Source organism: Ranitomeya imitator, chromosome 5 (assembly GCF_032444005.1).
Source record: "Ranitomeya imitator isolate aRanImi1 chromosome 5, aRanImi1.pri, whole genome shotgun sequence".
Taxonomy (NCBI): Eukaryota; Metazoa; Chordata; class Amphibia; order Anura; family Dendrobatidae; genus Ranitomeya; species Ranitomeya imitator.
Genome location: NC_091286.1, coordinates 681,765,264 through 681,789,569, shown reverse-complemented (window position 1 = coordinate 681,789,569; position 24,306 = coordinate 681,765,264). Strand labels below are relative to the sequence as shown.

At 45.6% G+C, this 24,306-nt stretch overlaps 1 protein-coding gene across 1 annotated transcript in view; it reads left to right on the top strand.

The window, feature by feature from the left end:
* Window positions 1–24,306, top strand: part of BLK (BLK proto-oncogene, Src family tyrosine kinase) — a 111,034-nt gene that overhangs the window by 68,314 nt on the left and 18,414 nt on the right. The window contains exons 6-11 of the mRNA XM_069728375.1: window positions 250–353; window positions 12,489–12,638; window positions 15,425–15,574; window positions 16,809–16,988; window positions 18,492–18,568; window positions 21,534–21,684. Of these exons, the coding sequence (XP_069584476.1) occupies window positions 250–353; window positions 12,489–12,638; window positions 15,425–15,574; window positions 16,809–16,988; window positions 18,492–18,568; window positions 21,534–21,684 (812 nt within the window). The remainder of the gene's footprint in view (window positions 1–249; window positions 354–12,488; window positions 12,639–15,424; window positions 15,575–16,808; window positions 16,989–18,491; window positions 18,569–21,533; window positions 21,685–24,306) is intronic.

The window sequence follows — 24,306 nt, the reverse complement described above, 5'->3', positions numbered from 1 at the left end:
ATACGAATCAAGATATAACATGTCTGTTTTGCTCAGGTTCTTTTTCAATAGCATCACTCGTAAAGATGCTGAAAGACAGCTTCTCTCCACTTGCAGCTGTTAGAGGCATATGATGGCTGGATAACACAGGCATCATCTTCCGGTCGACAGTCGTGCTTGACTCCTGTAGTACGTGACATGTCAGTATGGGGTAAATGTCATACAGTCTGTGGAATACAAATCAAGGTATAACATGTCTGTTTTGCTCAGGTTCTTTTTCAATAGCATCACTCGTAAAGATGCTGAAAGACAGCTGTTGGCACCAGACAATATCCCTGGAACTTTCCTTATCCGTGAGAGTGAAACCAGCCTAGGTATGGTCATATTGCATCCGAAATCAAAAATCTATGCTTATGATTTGGTTACTAGGTGTTTTTTTAAGCAAATATTTTATTATTGTAACAGCTCGTAATAATAACTTTCATCTTGGAGCAAATTATGGATGCGCCGCCTCCTCCTGCTCCTTTCCCTGAAATCACACTGCATAGAGGCTATCAATAATGCAAGAGGAGGCAGCACAGGGTGGGGAATAGACCTGGAGTGATAGAAGCTTCAGATCTACCATAGCTCTTAAGTCTCATTTGCATATTATTTTAAACCCTGATTATTCAGTAGTGGAGGAGCAGACCTGCCATGTGAAGGTATTGCTGGATTTGTTTTTGATATAGCTACATGTGCATATAAATATCCTTATGACAGATTCCCTATAATGAACGAAAAAAGGAGAAATCCCTTTCCGTTCACTGTGCAGCGTCTGGGAGACATTATAGCAGTTTGTCTCCACCAGCTCAGAGTCAACTGCAAGTTAATAGATAGAGGCTGCAGAGGTTACAACTGCTAAAAATGTCGAATACAAGTCATATAGTCCCTAGAAATGGTGTTATCCCCATAAACACACAGAACAGGTTATTCTGAAAACTTATATGAAAGTATATTTAGTTACTTTTTATTTCTCTGCTGCTGACATTCAGCACATTTACAACATCTCGCCCGCATCTTACACCCAATGTGTCTCTCAGGAATCTGAGCCTAGAGACTTGTATACACCCGTGGCTTTAGCAGGGACTGACCAATTCCCACTCATATTACTATCGCACTTGTATTCTAGATGAGTTTCTCCAGTTGGATGAATATTTACTTATTTTCTAATAACAGCTGTAGTGACACACGGTATTATTTCCTGAGGAAAGCCATGTCCCGACCTCTTATCACCACTAACCATCTGTGGCCGGCAGCACGCAGGGTGCAGAGTTACAGTACAGAGGGTGGTTTTCCACTCGTGCCCCTCACACCCCACCCGTACATTACCCTGCTGCTTGTTTCCGTTCACAGAAGATTTGGACAAAAAAATTCTCAGATTTAGGCTATTTTCATACTAAATTAATTTCCAAGTTCCTTTTTTGGAATCCTGTCTATTAGTCAAATCACTCTCCCTGAAGACCTGACACACCTATACATTACATAGATAGCCCATTTATTGTAACCTGTGATTGATTTAATACACATTTACAGGGAGCTCCCCCTAGTGGTGGATTCACACAGAATCTTATGTATCTGTAAAAAGGGAGCTCTCCCTGGTGGTGGCTGCAGACAGGATATTATCATGTATCTCTGTATACAGGGAGCTCCCCCTAGTGGTCACTGCAGACAGGATCTTATCATGTATCTCTGTATACAGGGAGCTCCCCCTAGTGATGGCTGCAGACAGAATCTTATCATGTATCTCTGTATACAGGGAGCTCCCCCTAGTGGTGGCTGCAGACAGAATCTTATCATGTATCTCTGTGTACAGGGAGCTCCCCCTAGTGGTGGATGCAGTCAGAATCTTATCATGTATCTCTGTATACAGGAAGCTCCCCCTAGTGGTGGCTGCAGACAAATTCTTATCATATATCTCTGTATACAGGGAGCTCCCCCTAGTGATGGCTGCAGACAGAATCTTATCATGTATCTCTGTATACAGGGAGCTCCCCCTAGTGGTGGCTGCAGTCAGAATCTTATCATGTATCTCTGTATATAGGAAGCTCCCCCTAGTGGTGGCTGCAGTCAGAATCTTATCATGTATCTCTGTATACAGGGAGCTCCCCCTAGTGGTGGCTGCAGACAGGATCTTATCATGTATCTCTGTATACAGGGAGCTCCCCTAGTGGTGACTGCAGACAGGATCTTATCATGTATCTCTGTATACAGGGAGCTCCCCCTAGTGGTGGCTGCAGACAGGATCTTATCATGTATCTCTGTATACAGGGATCTCCCCCTAGTGGTGGCTGCAGACAGGATCTTATCATGTATCTCTGTATACAGGGAGCTCCCCTAGTGGTGACTGCAGACAGGATCTTATCATGTATCTCTGTATACAGGGAGCTCCCCCTAGTGGTGGCTGGAGACAGGATCTTATCATATATCTCTGTATACAGGGAGCTCCCCCTAGTGATGGCTGCAGACAGAATCTTATCATGTATCTCTGTATACAGGGAGCTCCCCCTAGTGGTGGCTGCAGTCAGAATCTTATCATGTATCTCTGTATATAGGAAGCTCCCCCTAGTGGTGGCTGCAGTCAGAATCTTATCATGTTTCTCTGTATACAGGGATCTCCCCCTAGTGGTGGCTGCAGACAGGATCTTATCATGTATCTCTGTATACAGGGAGCTCCCCCTAGTGGTGGCTGGAGACAGGATCTTATCATATATCTCTGTATACAGGGAGCTCCCCCTAGTGATGGCTGCAGACAGAATCTTATCATGTATCTCTGTATACAGGGAGCTCCACCTAGTGGTGACTGCAGTCAGAATCTTATCATGTATCTCTGTATATAGGAAGCTCCCCCTAGTGGTGGCTGCAGTCAGAATCTTATCATGTTTCTCTGTATACAGGGATCTCCCCCTAGTGGTGGCTGCAGACAGGATCTTATCATGTATCTCTGTATACAGGGATCTCCCCCTAGTGGTGGCTGCAGACAGGATCTTATCATGTATCTCTGTATACAGGGAGCTCCCCTAGTGGTGACTGCAGACAGGATCTTATCATGTATCTCTGTATACAGGGAGCTCCCCCTAGTTGTGGCTGCAGACAGGATCTTATCATGTATCTCTGTATACAGGGAGCTCCCCTAGTGGTGACTGCAGACAGGATCTTATCATGTATCTCTGTATACAGGGAGCTCCCCCTAGTGGTGGCTGCAGACAGGATCTTATCATGTATCTCTGTATACAGGGAGCTCCCCCTAGTGATGGCTGCAGACAGGATCTTATCATATATCTCTGTATACAGGGAGCTCCCCCTAGTGATGGCTGCAGAAGGATCTTATGTATCTCTGTATACAGGGAGCTCCCCCTAGTGGTGGCTGCAGACAGAATCTTTTCATGTATCTCTGTATACAGAGAGCTCCCCCTAGTGGTGGCTGCAGACAGGATCTTATCATGTATCTCTGTATACAGGGAGCTCCCCCTAGTGGTGACTATAGACAGAATCTTATCATGTATCTCTGTATACAGGGAGCTCCCCTAGTGGTGGCTGCAGACAGAATCTTATCATGTATCTCTGTATACAGGGAGCTCCCCTAGTGGTGGCTGCAGACAGAATCTTATCATGTATCTCTGTATACAAGGAGCTCCCCCTAGTGGTGGCTGCAGACAGGATCTTATCATGTATCTCTGTATACAGGGAGCTCCCCTAGTGGTGACTGCAGACAGGATCTTATCATGTATCTCTGTATACAGGGAGCTCCCCCTAGTGGTGGCTGCAGACAGGATCTTATCATGTATCTCTGTATACAGGGAGCTCCCCTAGTGGTGACTGCAGACAGAATCTTATCATGTATCTCTGTATACAGGGAGCTCCCCCTAGTGATGGCTGCAGACAGGATCTTATCATGTATCTCTGTATACAGGGAGCTCCCCCTAGTGGTGGCTGCAGACAGAATCTTATCATGTATCTCTGTATACAGGGAGCTCCGCCTAGTGGTGGCTGCAGACAGAATCTTATCATGTATCTCTGTATACAGGGAGCTCCCCCTAGTGATGGCTGCAGACAGAATCTTATCATGTATCTCTGTATACAGGGAGCTCCCCCTAGTGGTGGCTGCAGACAGGATCTTATCATGTATCTCTGTATACAGGGAGCTCCCCCTAGTGGTGGCTGCAGACAGAATCTTATCATGTATCTCTGTATACAGGGAGCTCCCCCTAGTGGTGGCTGCAGACAGGATCTTATGTATCTCTGTATACAGGGAGCTCCCCCTAGTGGTGGCTGCAGACAGGATCTTATCATGTATCTCTGTATACAGGGAGCTCCCCCTAGTGGTGGCTGCAGACAGAATCTTATCATGTATCTCTGTATACAGGGAGCTCCCCCTAGTGATGGCTGCAGACAGAATCTTATCATGTATCTCTGTATACAGGGAGCTCCCTCTAGTGGTGGCTGCAGAAGGATCTTATGTATCTCTGTATACAGGGAGCTCCCCCTAGTGGTGGCTGCAGACAGAATCTTATCATGTATCTCTGTATACAGGGAGCCCCCCCTAGTGGTGGCTGCAGACAGGATCTTATCATGTATCTCTGTATACAGGGAGCTCCCCCTAGTGATGGCTGCAGACAGGATCTTATCATGTATCTCTGTATACAGGGACTCCCCCTAGTGGTGACTGCAGACAGGATCTCATCATGCATCTCTGTATACAGGGAGCTCCCCCTAGTGATGGCTGCAGACAGGATCTTATCATGTATCTCTGTATACAGGGAGCTCCCCCTAGTGGTGACTATAGACAGAATCTTATCATGTATCTCTGTATACAGGGAGCTCCCCCTAGTGGTGACTGCAGACAGGATCTTATCATGTATCTCTGTATACAGGGAGCTCCCCCTAGTGGTGGCTGCAGACAGGATCTTATCATGTATCTCTGTATACAGGGAGCTCCCCCTAGTGGTGACTGCAGACAGGATCTCATCATGCATCTCTGTATACAGGGAGCTCCCCCTAGTGATGGCTGCAGACAGGATCTTATCATGTATCTCTGTATACAGGGAGCTCCCTCTAGTGATGGCTGCAGACAGGATCTTATCATGTATCTCTGTATACAGGGAGCTCCCCCTAGTGGTGACTGCAGACAGGATCTCATCATGCATCTCTGTATACAGGGAGCTCCCCCTAGTGATGGCTGCAGACAGGATCTTATCATGTATCTCTGTATACAGGGAGCTCCCTCTAGTGATGGCTGCAGACAGGATCTTATCATGTATCTCTGTATACAGGGAGCTCCCCCTAGTGATGGCTGCAGACAGGATCTTATCATGTATCTCTGTATACAGGGAGCTCCCCCTAGTGGTGACTGCAGACAGGATCTTATCATGTATCTCTGTATACAGGGAGCTCCCCCTAGTGATGGCTGCAGACAGGATCTTATCATGTATCTCTGTATACAGGGAGCTCCCCCTAGTGGTGACTGCAGACAGGATCTTATCATGTATCTCTGTATACAGGGAGCTCCCCCTAGTGGTGGCTGCAGACAGAATCTTATCATGTATCTCTGTATACAGGGAGCTCCCCCTAGTGGTGACTGCAGACAGAATCTTATGTATCTCTGTATACAGGGAGCTCCCCCTAGTGGTGACTGCAGACAGGATCTTGTCATGTATCTCTGTATACAGGGAGCTCCCCCTAGTGGTGACTGCAGACAGGATCTCATCATGCATCTCTGTATACAGGGAGCTCCCCCTAGTGGTGGCTGCAGACAGGATCTTATCATGTATCTCTGTATACAGGGAGCTCCCCCTAGTGATGGCTGCAGACAGGATCTTATCATGTATCTCTGTATACAGGGAGCTCCCCCTAGTGGCGACTGCAGACAGGATCTCATTATGCATCTCTGTATACAGGGAGCTCCCCCTAGTGGTGGCTGCAGACAGGATCTTATCATGTATCTCTGTATACAGGGAGCTCCCCCTAGTGATGGCTGCAGACAGGATCTTATCATGTATCTCTGTATACAGGGAGCTCCCCCTAGTGGTGACTGCAGACAGGATCTTATCATGTATCTCTGTATACAGGGAGCTCCCCCTAGTGATGGCTGCAGGCAGGATCTTATCATGTATCTCTGTATACAGGGAGCTCCCCCTAGTGATGGCTGCAGACAGGATCTTATCATGTATCTCTGTATACAGGGAGCTCCCCCTAGTGGTGACTGCAGACAGAATCTTATGTATCTCTGTATACAGGGAGCTCCCCCTAGTGGTGACTGCAGACAGGATCTTGTCATGTATCTCTGTATACAGGGAGCTCCCCCTAGTGGTGACTGCAGACAGGATCTCATCATGTATCTCTGTATACAGGGAGCTCCCCCTAGTGATGGCTGCAGACAGGATCTTATCATGTATCTCTGTATACAGGGAGCTCCCCCTAGTGGTGACTGCAGACAGGATCTCATCATGCATCTCTGTATACAGGGAGCTCCCCCTAGTGGTGGCTGCAGACAGGATCTTATCATGTATCTCTGTATACAGGGAGCTCCCCCTAGTGATGGCTGCAGACAGGATCTTATCATGTATCTCTGTATACAGGGAGCTCCCCCTAGTGGTGGCTGCAGACAGGATCTTATCATGTATCTCTGTATACTGGGAGCTCCCCCTAGTGGTGGCTGCAGACAGGATCTTATCATGTATCTCTGTATACAGGGAGCTCCCCCTAGTGGTGACTGCAGACAGGATCTCATCATGCATCTCTGAATACAGGGAGCTCCCCCTAGTGGTGGCTGCAGACAGGATCTTATCATGTATCTCTGTATACAGGGAGCTCCCCCTAGTGGCGGCTGCAGACAGGATCTTATCATGTATCTCTGTATACAGGGAGCTCCCCCTAGTGGTGACTGCAGACAGGATCTCATCATGCATCTCTGTATACAGGGAGCTCCCCCTAGTGGTGGCTGCAGACAGGATCTTATCATGTATCTCTGTATACAGGGAGCTCCCCCTAGTGGTGGCTGCAGACAGGATCTTATCATGTATCTCTGTATACAGGGAGCTCCCCCTAGTGGTGGCTGCAGACAGGATCTTATCATGTATCTCTGTATACAGGGAGCTCCCCCTAGTGGTGGCTGCAGACAGGATCTTATCATGTATCTCTGTATACAGGGAGCTCCCCCTAGTGGTGACTGCAGACAGGATCTCATCATGCATCTCTGTATACAGGGAGCTCCCCCTAGTGATGGCTGCAGACAGGATCTTATCATGTATCTCTGTATACTGGGAGCTCCCCCTAGTGGTGGCTGCAGACAGGATCCTATCATGTATCTCTGTATACAGGGAGCTCCCCCTAGTGGTGGCTGCAGACAGGATCTTATCATGTATCTCTGTATACTGGGAGCTCCCCCTAGTGGTGGCTGCAGACAGGATCTTATCATGTATCTCTGTATACAGGGAGCTCCCCCTAGTGGTGGCTGCAGACAGGATCTTATCATGTATCTCTGTATACAGGGAGCTCCCCCTAGTGGTGACTGCAGACAGGATCTCATCATGCATCTCTGTATACAGGGAGCTCCCCCTAGTGATGGCTGCAGACAGGATCTTATCATGTATCTCTGTATACAGGGACTCCCCCTAGTGGTGACTGCAGACAGGATCTCATCATGCATCTCTGTATACAGGGAGCTCCCCCTAGTGGTGACTGCAGACAGGATCTTATCATGTATCTCTGTATACAGGGAGCTCCCCCTAGTGGTGGCTGCAGACAGGATCTTATCATGTATCTCTGTATACAGGGAGCTCCCCCTAGTGGTGACTGCAGACAGGATCTCATCATGCATCTCTGTATACAGGGAGCTCCCCCTAGTGATGGCTGCAGACAGGATCTTATCATGTATCTCTGTATACAGGGAGCTCCCTCTAGTGATGGCTGCAGACAGGATCTTATCATGTATCTCTGTATACAGGGAGCTCCCTCTAGTGGTGGCTGCAGACAGGATCTTATCATGTATCTCTGTATACAGGGAGCTCCCCCTAGTGGTGACTGCAGACAGGATCTCATCATGCATCTCTGTATACAGGGAGCTCCCCCTAGTGATGGCTGCAGACAGGATCTTATCATGTATCTCTGTATACAGGGACTCCCCCTAGTGGTGACTGCAGACAGGATCTCATCATGCATCTCTGTATACAGGGAGCTCCCCCTAGTGGTGACTGCAGACAGGATCTTATCATGTATCTCTGTATACAGGGAGCTCCCCCTAGTGGTGGCTGCAGACAGGATCTTATCATGTATCTCTGTATACAGGGAGCTCCCCCTAGTGGTGACTGCAGACAGGATCTCATCATGCATCTCTGTATACAGGGAGCTCCCCCTAGTGATGGCTGCAGACAGGATCTTATCATGTATCTCTGTATACAGGGAGCTCCCTCTAGTGATGGCTGCAGACAGGATCTTATCATGTATCTCTGTATACAGGGAGCTCCCCCTAGTGGTGACTGCAGACAGGATCTTATCATGTATCTCTGTATACAGGGAGCTCCCCCTAGTGGTGGCTGCAGACAGGATCTTATCATGTATCTCTGTATACAGGGAGCTCCCTCTAGTGATGGCTGCAGACAGGATCTTATCATGTATCTCTGTATACAGGGAGCTCCCCCTAGTGATGGCTGCAGACAGGATCTTATCATGTATCTCTGTATACAGGGAGCTCCCCCTAGTGGTGACTGCAGACAGGATCTTATCATGTATCTCTGTATACAGGGAGCTCCCCCTAGTGATGGCTGCAGACAGGATCTTATCATGTATCTCTGTATACAGGGAGCTCCCCCTAGTGGTGACTGCAGACAGGATCTTATCATGTATCTCTGTATACAGGGAGCTCCCCCTAGTGGTGGCTGCAGACAGAATCTTATCATGTATCTCTGTATACAGGGAGCTCCCCCTAGTGGTGACTGCAGACAGAATCTTATGTATCTCTGTATACAGGGAGCTCCCCCTAGTGGTGACTGCAGACAGGATCTTGTCATGTATCTCTGTATACAGGGAGCTCCCCCTAGTGGTGACTGCAGACAGGATCTCATCATGCATCTCTGTATACAGGGAGCTCCCCCTAGTGGTGGCTGCAGACAGGATCTTATCATGTATCTCTGTATACAGGGAGCTCCCCCTAGTGATGGCTGCAGACAGGATCTTATCATGTATCTCTGTATACAGGGAGCTCCCCCTAGTGGCGACTGCAGACAGGATCTCATTATGCATCTCTGTATACAGGGAGCTCCCCCTAGTGGTGGCTACAGACAGGATCTTATCATGTATCTCTGTATACAGGGAGCTCCCCCTAGTGATGGCTGCAGACAGGATCTTATCATGTATCTCTGTATACAGGGAGCTCCCCCTAGTGGTGACTGCAGACAGGATCTTATCATGTATCTCTGTATACAGGGAGCTCCCCCTAGTGATGGCTGCAGGCAGGATCTTATCATGTATCTCTGTATACAGGGAGCTCCCCCTAGTGATGGCTGCAGACAGGATCTTATCATGTATCTCTGTATACAGGGAGCTCCCCCTAGTGGTGACTGCAGACAGGATCTTATCATGTATCTCTGTATACAGGGAGCTCCCCCTAGTGATGGCTGCACACAGGATCTTATCATGTATCTCTGTATACAGGGAGCTCCCCCTAGTGGTGGCTGCAGACAGAATCTTATCATGTATCTCTATATACAGGGAGCTCCCCCTAGTGGTGACTGCAGACAGAATCTTATGTATCTCTGTATACAGGGAGCTCCCCCTAGTGGTGACTGCAGACAGGATCTTGTCATGTATCTCTGTATACAGGGAGCTCCCCCTAGTGGTGACTGCAGACAGGATCTCATCATGTATCTCTGTATACAGGGAGCTCCCCCTAGTGATGGCTGCAGACAGGATCTTATCATGTATCTCTGTATACAGGGAGCTCCCCCTAGTGGTGACTGCAGACAGGATCTCATCATGCATCTCTGTATACAGGGAGCTCCCCCTAGTGGTGGCTGCAGACAGGATCTTATCATGTATCTCTGTATACAGGGAGCTCCCCCTAGTGATGGCTGCAGACAGGATCTTATCATGTATCTCTGTATACAGGGAGCTCCCCCTAGTGGTGGCTGCAGACAGGATCTTATCATGTATCTCTGTATACTGGGAGCTCCCCCTAGTGGTGGCTGCAGACAGGATCTTATCATGTATCTCTGTATACAGGGAGCTCCCCCTAGTGGTGACTGCAGACAGGATCTCATCATGCATCTCTGAATACAGGGAGCTCCCCCTAGTGGTGGCTGCAGACAGGATCTTATCATGTATCTCTGTATACAGGGAGCTCCCCCTAGTGGCGGCTGCAGACAGGATCTTATCATGTATCTCTGTATACAGGGAGCTCCCCCTAGTGGTGACTGCAGACAGGATCTCATCATGCATCTCTGTATACAGGGAGCTCCCCCTAGTGGTGGCTGCAGACAGGATCTTATCATGTATCTCTGTATACAGGGAGCTCCCCCTAGTGGTGACTGCAGACAGGATCTTATCATGTATCTCTGTATACAGGGAGCTCCCCCTAGTGGTGACTGCAGACAGGATCTTATCATGTATCTCTGTATACAGGGAGCTCCCCCTAGTGGTGGCTGCAGACAGGATCATATCAATTATCTCTGTATACAGGGAGCTCCCCCTAGTGGTGACTGCAGACAGGATCTTATCATGTATCTCTGTATACAGGGAGCTTCCCCTAGTGGTGACTGCAGACAGGATCTTATCATGTATCTCCGTATACAGGGAGCTCCCCCTAGTGGTGGCTGCAGACAGGATCTTATCATGTATCTCTATATACAGGGAGCTCGCCCTAGTGGTGACTGCAGACAGGATCTTATCATGTATCTCTGTATACAGGGAGCTCCCCCTAGTGGTGGCTGCAGACAGGATCTTATCATGTATCTCTGTATACAGGGAGCTCCCTCTAGTGGTGGCTGCAGACAGGATCTTATCATGTATCTCTGTATACAGGGAGCTCCCCCTAGTGGCGGCTGCAGACAGGATCTTATCATGTATCTCTGTATACAGGGAGCTCCCCCTAGTGGTGACTGCAGACAGGATCTCATCATGCATCTCTGTATACAGGGAGCTCCCCCTAGTGGTGGCTGCAGACAGGATCTTATCATGTATCTCTGTATGCAGGGAGCTCCCCCTAGTGGTGACTGCAGACAGGATCTTATCATGTATCTCTGTATACAGGGAGCTCCCCCTAGTGGTGACTGCAGACAGGATCTTATCATGTATCTCTGTATACAGGGAGCTCCCCCTAGTGGTGGCTGCAGACAGGATCATATCAATTATCTCTGTATACAGGGAGCTCCCCCTAGTGGTGGCTGCAGACAGGATCTTATCATGTATCTCTGTATACAGGGAGCTCCCCCTAGTGGTGACTGCAGACAGGATCTTATCATGTATCTCCGTATACAGGGAGCTCCCCCTAGTGGTGGCTGCAGACAGGATCTTATCATGTATCTCTGTATACAGGGAGCTCCCCCTAGTGGTGACTGCAGACAGGATCTTATCATGTATCTCCGTATACAGGGAGCTCCCCCTAGTGGTGGCTGCAGACAGGATCTTATCATGTATCTCTATATACAGGGAGCTCCCCCTAGTGGTGACTGCAGACAGGATCTTATCATGTATCTCTGTATACAGGGAGCTCCCCCTAGTGGTGGCTGCAGACAGGATCTTATCATGTATCTCTGTATACAGGGAGCTCGCCCTAGTGGTGACTGCAGACAGGATCTTATCATGTATCTCTGTATACAGGGAGCTCCCCCTAGTGGTGGCTGCAGACAGGATCTTATCATGTATCTCTGTATACAGGGAGCTCCCTCTAGTGGTGGCTGCAGACAGGATCTTATCATGTATCTCTGTATACAGGGAGCTCCCCCTAGTGGTGGGTGCAGGCAGGATCTTATCATGTATCTCTGTATACAGGACGCTCCCCCTAGTGGTGGCTGCAGACAGGATCTTATCATGTATCTCTGTATACAGGGAGCTCCCCCTAGTGGTGGGTGCAGGCAGGATCCTATCATGTATCTCTGTATACAGGGAGCTCCCCCTAGTGATGGCTGCAGACAGGATCTTATCATGTATCTCTGTATACAGGGAGCTCCCCCTAGTGATGGCTGCAGACAGGATATTATCATGTATCTCTGTATACAGGGAGCTCCCCCTAGTGGTGACTACAGACAGGATCTTATCATGTATCTCTGTATACCGGGAGCTCCCCCTAGTGGTGGCTTCAGACCGGACCTTATGTATTTCTATGCAGGGAGCCCACCCTCTAATGTAATAATTTTAATATCCTTGGGTTTCTGCCTTACTGGAAAATTTCTACCCATAATAAATTTCCTTCCAGCGGCTGAACCATTATGGACTGTATATGAAATAATATTAATGTAATGTACTTTATTTTCCACCAGGAACCTATTCACTTTCTGTTCGGGATAAAGATGCTTCAAAAGGAGATTTAATCAAACACTATAAGATCAGGATGCTCGACAATGGTGGATATTATATCTCCCCGACTTACACTTTTTCCTCACTACAAGAACTTGTCAAACATTATTCCGGTAAGTGTATGATATATGATTTATATTACTTTTGTTATATTATTATTTATTTAAGGTGAAGGCCAGAGGAGGCCAGTCTTCAACTTTCTAATATGTTATTTATTTCATTTTCTTACAATTTCCTAAGATCTCTGCATGCTGTCAATGTATAGGAATATTTTCTGCTTCGTGTTCAGAATCCCGACACATTATTCTTGACCTAAAACTAAAATCTACTAAAAATGTGCATAAATTATATTGTCTAGAAAATCCTCTGTGTGCTAAATAGATTGCACTGCAGGCTGACATACTGTGTATTGCTTGCACTAATACATTGCAACAAAGTATCAGGACGGCAAAGAGATCTGTGCAGATGATATATTCAGTACTGCTGCATAATGTCCTCCACGCTGCTACATAACGTCCTCCACGATCCTACATAATATCCTTCACACTGCTATATAATATCCTCCACGCTGCTACATAATAACCTCCATGCTGCTGTATAATATCCTCCACGCTGCTGTATAATATCCTCCACGCTGCTACATAATAACCTCCATGCTGCTGTATAATATCTTCCACGCTGCTGCCTAATGTCCTCCACACTGCTGTATAATATCTTCCACGCTGCTACATAATGTCCTCCACACTGCTGTATAATATCTTCCACGCTGCTACATAATGTCCTCCACACTGCTGTATAATATCTTCCACGCTGCTGCATAATGTCCTCCACACTGCTGTATAATATCCTCCACGCTGCTACATAATAACCTCCATGCTGCTGTATAATATCTTCCACGCTGCTACATAATAACCTCCATGCTGCTGTATAATATCTTCCACGCTGCTACATAATGTCCTCCACACTGCTGTATAATGTCCTCCACGCTGCTACATAATGTCCTCCACGCTGCTGTATAATATCCTCCATGCTGCTGTATAATATCCTCCACACTGCTACATAATATCCTCCACGCTGCTGTATAATATCTTCCACGCTGCTACATAATAACCTCCATGCTGCTGTATAATATCTTCCACGCTGCTGCCTAATGTCCTCCGTGCTGTTACATAATGTCCTCCGTGCTGCTACATAATGTCCTCCACGCTGCTGTATAATGTCCTCCGTGCTGCTACATAATGTCCTCCACACTGCTGTATAATGTCCTCCATGCTGCTACATAATATCCTCCGTGCTGCTGTATAATATCCTCCATGCTGCTGTATAATGTCCTCCACGCAGCTGCATAATGTCCTCCCTGCTGCTATATAATATCCTCCATGCTGCTACCTATGTCCTCCATGATGCTATATAATGTCCTCCACGTTGCTGCATAATTCCGACCACGCTGCTGTATAACGTCCTCCACACAGCTGCAGAATGTCCTCCACGCTGCTACATAATGTCCTCCACACTGCTGTATAATATCTTCCACGCTGCTACATAATAACCTCCATGCTGCTGTATAATATCTTCCACGCTGCTGCCTAATGTCCTCCGTGCTGCTACATAATGTCCTCCACGCTGCTACGTAATGTCCTCCACACTGCTGTATAATGTCCTCCACGCTGCTACATAATGTCCTCCACGCTGCTGTATAATATCCTCCACACTGCTGCATAATATCCTCCACACTGCTGTATAATGTCCTCCACGCTGCTACATAATATCCTCCACGCTGCTGTATAATATCTTCCACGCTGCTACATAATAACCTCCATGCTGCTGTATAATATCTTCCACGCTGCTGCCTAATGTCCTCCGTGCTGCTACATAATGTCCTCCACACTGCTGTATAATGTCCTCCACGCTGCTACATAATGTCCTCCACGCTGCTGTATAATGTCCTCCACGCTGCTACATAATGTCCTCCACGCTGCTGTATAATGTCCTCCACGCTGCTACATAATATCCTCCGTGCTGCTGTATAATATCCTCCATGCTGCTGTATAATGTCCTCCACGCAGCTGCATAATGTCCTCCCTGCTGCTATATAATATCCTCCATGCTGCTACCTATGTCCTCCATGATGCTATATAATGTCCTCCACGTTGCTGCATAATTCCGACCACGCTGCTGTATAACGTCCTCCACACAGCTGCAGAATGTCCTCCACGATGCTACATAATGTCCTCCATGCTGCTACATATGTCCTCCACGATGCTATATAACGTCCTCCATGCTGCTACATATGTCCTCCACGATGCTATATAATGTCCTTCATGCTGCTGTATAATGTCCTCCACGATGCTATATAATGTCCTTCATGCAGCTGCACAATGTCCTCCACAATGCTATATAATGTCCTTTATGCTGCTGTATAACGTCCTCCACGTAGCTGCATAATGTCCTCCACGCTGCTGTATAACGTCTCCCAGGATGCTATATAATGTCCTCCATGCTGCTGCATAATTCCCTCCACGTTGCTGTATAATTCTGACCACGCTGCTGTATAACGTCCTCCACACAGCTGCATAATGTCCTCCATGCTGCTACATATGTCCTCCACGCTGCTGTATAACGTCCCCCAGGCTGCTATATAATGTCCTCCACGTTGCTGCATAATTCCCTCCACGCTGCTGTATAACGTCCTCCACACAGCTGAATAATGTCCTCCACGATGCTATATAATGTCCTCCATGCTGCTACATATGTCCTCCACGATGCTACATAATGTCCTTCATGCTGCTGTATAATGTCCTTCATGCTGCTGTATAATGTCCTCCGGATCTGGAGTGAAGATCCACCATGTGAGCATATCCTAAACCTCTGCCTGTTTTTCCTCCTGTGACATTGGCAGCCAGGGCAGATGGTTTGTGCCGCAAACTAGAGAAGCCCTGCCCAGCAATAATCAGGAGCAAGTGGGAGGTTGACATCTGGGAAATCCCGCGTGAGTCTGTTCGACTAGTGAAGAAACTTGGAGCCGGGCAATTTGGAGAAGTGTGGATGGGTACGTATGTATTTATAAAAATCAACATCCACATAAAAAGTATGTGCACCCCTATCACATGTAACGTAAACATTCCATATTCTATTAGAACTGTAAATCAATCAAAATAGAAAACAAATGTATCAGTTTATTGTATTTGCAAAACTTCAAGAATTTGTGCATCTCCTCCAATGTCTTAAAAAAAGGACCAGAAGATGGAGTGCTAATTTTTCGCTAATTCTTTGCATTCATGGCTGGAAAATTACTTGGAACTTTCCTAGGGAGGTGGCGCTTAGTTTTCTTGGTCTTTCTATAAATGTTAATTGGGTAGGTTGCATGAGTAAAGAGAGTAGGTAGCTGTTGTATGGATTTATAAAATATATTCTAAGTACCCTAAGACTCCTAAGGTGGAAGAAATTGGAAAATATACATTTGAATTAAAACTCTATGGTTTCTAGCACCTGAGTAACACCAGAGGCTTGTAATACATAGCAGCTTTGCATTTGAGGATTTAGGAATTATCCCTTGCACTCCAGACTTTGCGTACCACCAACTATTCCAGATTTTAGCAGGAGATGTGGCTTTCGATACCTATTCAAGGTATTTTTTCGCATTTCTGGCTGGCAGATGACTTGGGGTTTTTCTAAAGAAGTGGAGGTTAATTTTCTTGGTTTTATATAGATGTCAATGGTGTTAATTTCCACATTTTAGGAGACTAGACAGCTGATGGCGCTAATGTATGGATTTATAAAACATATCCTAAGTACCCTAAGAGTCCTAAGATGGAAGAAATTGGAAAGTATTTAATTGAAATGAAGCACCATGGTTTCTAGCAGCTGAGTAACATCAGACACTTGTTATACACATCATCCTTGAGGTTTTTGGAACTATCCCTTGCTCTCCAGGCTTTGTGGTCCCACCAACTGTTTCGGATTTTAGCAGGAGATGTGGCATTCAACCCCACCTGATCGTGAAGGGGGTGGATTATAAAACCCCGGCCTTGGTTACCAAAATAACATGTTTTGACCATGGTAGGTAGGTGAACCTTGGCATTGTCTCTAGGTTGTATCACACTGACGAGGGTCTATATAAGTGGCCTTTAGGGCAGTGATCACCAGCTTGAATCTCCTCAAAGGGGGCAGAACTTCACTACAGGCTAGGAGTTGTAGTTTTTCATCAAGAACCACAGATCGGACGCCACTGGTATAAATGGTCACAGATGATGACGTTTCATCTTTTCTTCATCTAATCTCAGGTTTTTACAACAACAATGTAAAAGTGGCCATCAAGACACTGAAGGAGGGCAGCATGTCACCCCTGGCTTTTCTGGAAGAAGCAAACTTAATGAAAACGCTCCGACATAACAAGCTAGTTCAGTTGTTCGCTGTGGTCACCAAAGAGCCCATATACATAGTGACGGAATATATGAGTAAAGGTAAGTGCCACAAAGTAATACACAGGGGTGGGGAATTTGTCATCCTTTCTACATCAGTTTTCTGGCATTAAAAAGCCATGTAACTTGCCATCGGTGGCATTTGGCCCAAATTTTGTGACTTTTTGGGCATGTTTAACAAAAAAAAAGATGGGTGTATCTTAGCAAAAAGGGGTATTTAGTTTTAAATGTTTCTGTCACTTGGTTGTTATCTTAAAGGGGTATTCCCTTCGTTCAGTGTTATGACGTACTAAGGTGCGGGTATTTGAGAGATACTGGCCTTGGAAATTTTTTTTTAAAAAGCACTGGCTTATCCTATTAATTACTGCTGTAGCCAGTTTTTTCTGGAGATCAGTGGGGGGCACAAGCAGAAACCCCCCAACGATAAGTACCATAAGTAGTAGAAAATGCCAGTCATTTACCATGACCTTAGTGGTGATTACGCTGTGAACACTATGCAAGATACACACAACAGCCATAACATTTCACCAGTATGCAGAGATTAGTACTCAAGGAAGCACAACCGGGGAACTCAAGACAGTATCTTGGACGGCCAAGGATCACTGAAGCAAGTGGAGAATGAAAGTTGGCTCCGATCCTTTAGAAAAGCGACTGTAGGGGGAATCCATTATGCACCACCAAAAATGTCTACAATGGACACGTGACCATCAGAACTGGACCATGAAGCAACGAAAAAGGGCAAATTGGTCTGACAAAATTACATTTTCCATCATGTGGATAGCCACTTACCTGAAGAAGACATGACACCAATATGCATTACGGAAAGAGGTCAAACATTGTGTGATGGTGCAACGTCCTTCTTGAAAATCTTGGTTCCAATCCTAACATTCATGTGGATGTGGAACGAAACGTCTACGGAAATATTGTACAGACCAAACACTCCTTTCATATCAGTGGGATTCCCTAATGGAAACGCTTCTTCCACCAAAATAATGGTCAGCCAAGAATGGTTTGAGGAACATGGTAAAGAGTTTGAGGTGGTGACTTGTCTCCAGATTCCATGGATATCAATACGATTGGTCATCAGTACTGGAAAGCAAATCTGAGCCATGGAGACCGAAATTAGCAAATTTGGGGACTGAAATGATCTGATACTAATGTCTTGTGCCAGATATCATAGGACACTTTCAGAGGATTGGTGGAGTCTATTTTTTCTCGATGGGTCAGAGCATGAGAGGTCCTACACAACATTGGTCAAGGGGTTTTAGTGTTTTTACTGATAGGTGTATGACAAATAGAAGTCTTATACATGTTCTTATGTCATTTGAGGTTCAGAAAAGGAAAACATCTGAAATGTTTAATCTTTCATATATTTAAGACCAATAGTCCATACGAAAACTCATTTTTAGGTTTTGCTAAGACTGTTGAGATTAAGGTCCCATAGGATGCTTACATTCCACAGACAAAAGGCTTCGGGCTGCTATGGACCTCAAACTGCAGATATGAAAATAATTTAATAATGCAAAAACAATGCTATCATTTTAGGAAGTTTGGTGGATTTTTTGAAGACAGAGGAAGGATCAAAGCTACGCTTTTCCAAACTGGTAGACATGGCGGCACAGGTACGTAACGGGGACCGAACCCATAACTGTATTACTCTCTCTGTGCAACAAGTTATTAATTATCTATCTGATATCTAACGCTTCAATGTATATCACAATAACTCACGTTTTACAGAAAAGTGCCCAAATGGCTGATTTTGACTAAAAGATTTTGATTAAAGGACGACCTGTCACTTATAAATATGTATTTTTTTTTAACCTGGTGTAATTGCCGCTGTTTTCCTGAATCCGATGATGTTTTTCTTTTGTTACTGCGTATTTCCATCCCTGAGATATGAGCCTGTTTTGATTGTATGTAAATCTAGCTTTATTGGCCAACTGGGCGTGATTCTCAACTCTTCTCTGACTGCCACGCCCACTTGGCTTAAATACTAGATTTCATACAGGGAAGAGGAGGTCATATCTCAAGAACAAAGAGGCGCAGGAAGAAAAGAAAAACATCGGCGGATTCACGAGAACAGCCATAATTACACCAGGTAATAAAATTACCATATTATTTAATTTCCTTCAGCCTATACCTTTCCGTTCCCTGCCTGTAGGCTCTTTAAAAATGTTCAGTAACCCCCTCAACACCTAAGAATCCATCTACAGTAATAGGTAGAGTGGGGAGAGGAGGGAGATGCAGCTGCAGTATTTATCACTGTGAGAGTGTGTGCTGTGAGAGGGGAGAAAGAGCAGCCAGAGATACTTTTTATTGGCTCAGAGAGCGGCTGATAAATCCTACGAAAATAGCAAGCTCATGATCACTCGGTAGAGAGAAAATATGCATTACGAAAAGACAACTCCCCCTCCAATTATTAGAAAAGAAGCGTCGTGCTCCCTCAACTTCTCTCAGAAAATTCTGTGACTGATTTTATTAGGTGAACATTCAGCTTCACTTGAAAATATGGCAATCTTCAAGACAAGTTACCAGAAACCATACGGCACACTGCTCCCCAACACATCAACTCCTCTATCGTGGGCATCAGTGGGGGTCTCCGTGTTTAACAACGATCACTTGTCCCATCATCTGCAAATACTCTGTTATGTGATACAACTTAAAGTGCCTTGAAGAGGCACTTCATTACCAGACGGTGGCCACTTTTCTTTAAATAAAAATATGACTTTTTTTACTTTTTAAATTTTGTATTTACGCTATAAAGAACTAATATAACACAATACTAAAAGAGAAACAGCATTTCATGTGGTTAATTTTAGACAGTCCGGGTGTAATTTTAGCTCGCGGTCACATCTCGATCGGCGGCAGGAAGAGGACCCTCGTTATATTTTCCACTGCACCATGTGAAATTTCAGTCTAAGCTTTTTACAGAGACTTCTCTAAGATACCAAAAAGCCACAAGTTCGTCTTGCGACTGATACAGATCTCCTTCTCCTCGCTGAAGCCTCTGATGGCCGCTGATTAGCAGCCGTGTCATGTACATTTCTGTTACTCAGTCATTATCATGTGCTGTGTGATGAACCCTCGGGAGCCCCCCTGAACGCCCCGTTATGAGTTCTTGTGTCCATCACGGTCTACCGATCAGACGACCACAGAAGTCAACAACATCACCAAAAGGCTCGACAGAAACTGTTTTTGTGGCCACATGGTCGTGGAAAAAAAACATCCTCCCGATAACGGTGACTACCTGCCGAGCGTGACAGTGGTGACTGTTATTACCAGAGGGTCCAGAACGGAACATTGAGGTCCTCATGAGACTTCCATGCCCGATGTTAGTGTTTTTGTAAACTTTTTTACAAGAACATCAAACTGTAGTTTGCAAACGTAAAACTGAATTTTTTCATTCACAATAATAGGACTGAATTTTCTATGCGGAGGGAACGGAAAAACTCCACCTCTTAAAAGTCAAAACTTATGATTTTTGAACTCCTTGTCGTTTTGTAGAGTTTTTGCTCAAAAAACTCAGCAAAAAAACAAACCTGACACCTTTAGATGCCACGCACAATGCTGACTGCGGATTCTAAGCGGTTAGACAGAAGGAGAGGGCTTCCTCTGTCACCAGGTTTTCACCAGGTGCTGATAGCTTACTATGGAGGCTTACAAACTAAAAATGACCACCTCAGCACAAGTATTAGGCGCTGCCAGTATAACAATGTATTAGGCCTCATTCAGACGTTAGTGTCATCTGTGTTTTTCACCCTTACTTAGTAGTCTGTGGAGCTGTTCATTATTTTTGTATGACAAGTTGCCATTTTTCATGGAACTTGTTCACTTTTTAGTGTATTTTTTAGGGAGGTGTGGCAAGCGAAAATAGGCAACTTTTTATTTTTTTACTCCATCTATCTTATGGGTTAACTATTTTTTTATTTTGATAGATTGGAATTTTACATACTCGCCAATATTGAATATACATTTTTTTTTTTACCTTTTTTATTCGGATTATTAAAATTATTAATTTTTCTAAATTTTGTAAAATTTGATTTTTTAAATTTTGCCTTAATTTTTTTAGTTTCCGTCGGGTATTTGAACCCATCATAATTAGATCGCTTGTATCGTATACAGCAATAATTCAGTACATAGTAAAAATCACAGTCTCTTATGAAGTTTCTCCTGCGGCTGAGCATCACAGGACCAGCATGTAGTCGCCAGGGCCCCTGGATATCACAGTGATTGCATTCTGAATGGATGCCCCACCTAGATACTGCCACTTAATTGCTCCTGTTAGAGATTAAAAATGGTATTTAAGGAGTTAAACATTAACAGTTTGACCTAGCTCCGGTTGCTGCTGTTGGAGTCAGATGCTGGCTGCCCTGTGTGGAGCAAGGAGCGCGCTCGGCTCCTCAGCCTGCTCCATGCACTGGTAGCAGGTGGAACAGGAATGGGTTAAAATCTACCACCGTTCTGTGCAGAGCTGTGGCATGGGGATTTAATGGGGATTTGCCCACAACACATTGGTAAACGGTCAGGATACATCGCTAACATTTTGTAATAAGCCAATTAGTAGTGACCATATTGCTCCCATTTCAGGTGGCAGAGGGCATGGCGTACATTGAAAAGAAGAACTACATCCACAGAGACCTGAGAGCCGCCAACGTCCTGGTGTCTGAAATCTTGTGCTGCAAAATAGGAGATTTTGGGCTGGCAAGAATCATTGATACTGAATACATAGCTAAAGAGGGTGAGTAACAGACGCTCAGGTGTTGTCCTCTTTCTCATTCTCTGTAACTGTCACATCTCCTCCAGTGAGATAAAGACTAGTGATGATAAGTGATTGTGCTGGGATAAGGTGTTATCTGAGCATGCTCGTGCGCTAACCAAGCGTCTTCGGCGTGCTCGAAAAATATGTTTGAGTCCCTGTGCCTGCAATCCCTGCATGTGTTGTGATGCAAGACATGCAGCCGCGGGGACTCGAACATATTTTTGGAGCATGCTAAAAATGCTTGGTGAGCACACGAGCATGCTCGGATAACACCTTATCCGAGCATGTTCGCTCATCACTAATAAAGATCCATCCCCCACTTTCTGTGGAAAGTCAAATACCCGCCCCACCACTTCCTATACAAAGTCACACCGCCACCTCTAATAGAAAGTCAAAGCCTCATCCCCACTTTATGCAGAAAGGCAAAGTCACACCCTACTTCCTGTGTAGAGATAAAGCCCCGCCCCACCACTTCCTGTATAGAGAGTCACACCCTACTTCCAGTAGAGAAATAAAGACCTGCCCCACCACTTCCTGTACAGAGACAAAGCCACACCCTGCTTCCTGTGGAGAGATAAAGTCGTGCCCCACCACTTTCTGTACATAGAAAAAGTCACACCATACTTCCTGTAGAGAGATAAAGACCTGTTCCACCATTTCCTTTACAGAGACAAAGTCACACCCTACTTCCTGTAGAGAGAAAAAGACCTGTTCCACCATTTCCTGTATTGAGACAAAGTCACACCCTACTTCCCGTAGAGAGATAAAGACTCGCTCCACCACTTCCTCTACAGAGACAAAGTCATACACTACTTCCTGTAGAGAGATAAAGACCCACCCCACCCCTTCCTGTACAGAGACAAAGTCACACCCTACTTCTTGTAGAGATAAAGACCCACCCCACCACTTCCTGTACAGAGAAAAAGTGAGACAAAGTCACACCCTACTTCCTGTAGAGATAAAGACCCACCCCACCACTTCCTGTACAGAGACAAAGTCACACCCTATTTCCTGTAGAGATATAAAGACCCACCCCACCACTTCCTGTACAAAGACAAAGTCACACCCTACTTCCTGTAGAGAGATAAACACCTGTTCCACCACTTCCTGTACAGAGAAAAAGTGAGACAAAGTCACACCCTACTTCCTGTAGAGATAAAGACCCACCCCACCACTTCCTGTACAGAGACAAAGTCACACCCTACTTCCTGTAGAGATATAAAGACCCACCCCACCACTTCCTGTACAAAGACAAAGTCACACCCTACTTCCTGTAGAGAGATATAGACCCACCCCACCACTTCCTGTATAGAGACAGTCACACCCTACCTCCCGTAGAGATAAAGACCCACCCCATCACTTCCTGTACAGAGGCAAAGTCACACCCTACTTCTTGTAGAGAGATAAAGACCCACCCCACCACTTCCTGTACAGAGACAAAGTCACACCCTACCTCCCGTTGAGATAAAGACTCGCTCCACCACTTCCTGTACAGAGACAAAGTCACACCCTACTTCCTGTAGAGAGATATAGACCTGCCCCACCACTTCTTGTACAGAGACAAAGTTACACCCTACTTCCTGTAGAGAGATAAAGACCCGCCCCACCACTTCCTGTATAGAGAGAAAGTCACACCCTACTTCCTGTAGAGAGATAAAGACCCGCCCCACCACTTCCTGTATAGAGACAAAGTCACATCCTACTTCCTGTAGAGAGATAAAGACCCGCCCCACCACTTCCTGTATAGAGACAAAGTCACACCCTACTTCCTGTAGAGAGATAAAGACCCGCCCCACCACTTCCTGTATAGAGACAAAGTCACACCCTACTTCCTGTAGAGAGATAAAGACCCGCCCCACCACTTCCTGTATAGAGACAAAGTTACACCCTACTTCCTGTAGAGAGATAAAGACCCGCCCCACCACTTCCTGTATAGAGAGAAAGTCACACCCTACTTCCTGTAGAGATAAAGACCCGACCCACCACTTCCTGTACAGAGACAAAGTCACACCCTACTTCCTGTAGAGAGATCCAGACCCGCCCCACCACTTCCTGTATAGAGACAAAGTCACACCCTACTTCCTGTAGAGAGATAAAGACCCGCCCCACCACTTCCTGTATAGAGACAAAGTCACACCCTACTTCCTGTAGAGACAAAGACCAGTCCACTTTCAGTAATGTGTCTCTCCTCATATTGACACCAGTCAGTATAAAGCAATTTAGATAGAGAGGTGCCATCTAGCAGAAAACACTTTGAAGCAATTTTTCAGGATGACACAAGATAATTATAAATTAAGTAATTTACATGACTTTTTATTTAGCACATTATCAAATGAGATCAAGTTGTCCAAAAGTATCAGAGACCTTTCAAAGCTTCTTAAAGTAACTCTATGGCTATGTTCACAAGTTGCGTTTCGCTGCTTTTTTCTGCAGGCACAACCTACTCATTTGGCAGGAAAGAAGCTGCTTACAAAAGCAGGTTTTTCTTCGTTTTTTTTGCTGCATTTTGGTTGCCTTTTGTGCATGCTGATAAAGTTTAGTGCCCCCCACAAAAAAATCATGATGCAACTTCCTTAAGGTTTTTTCACCAAAAACACAGCA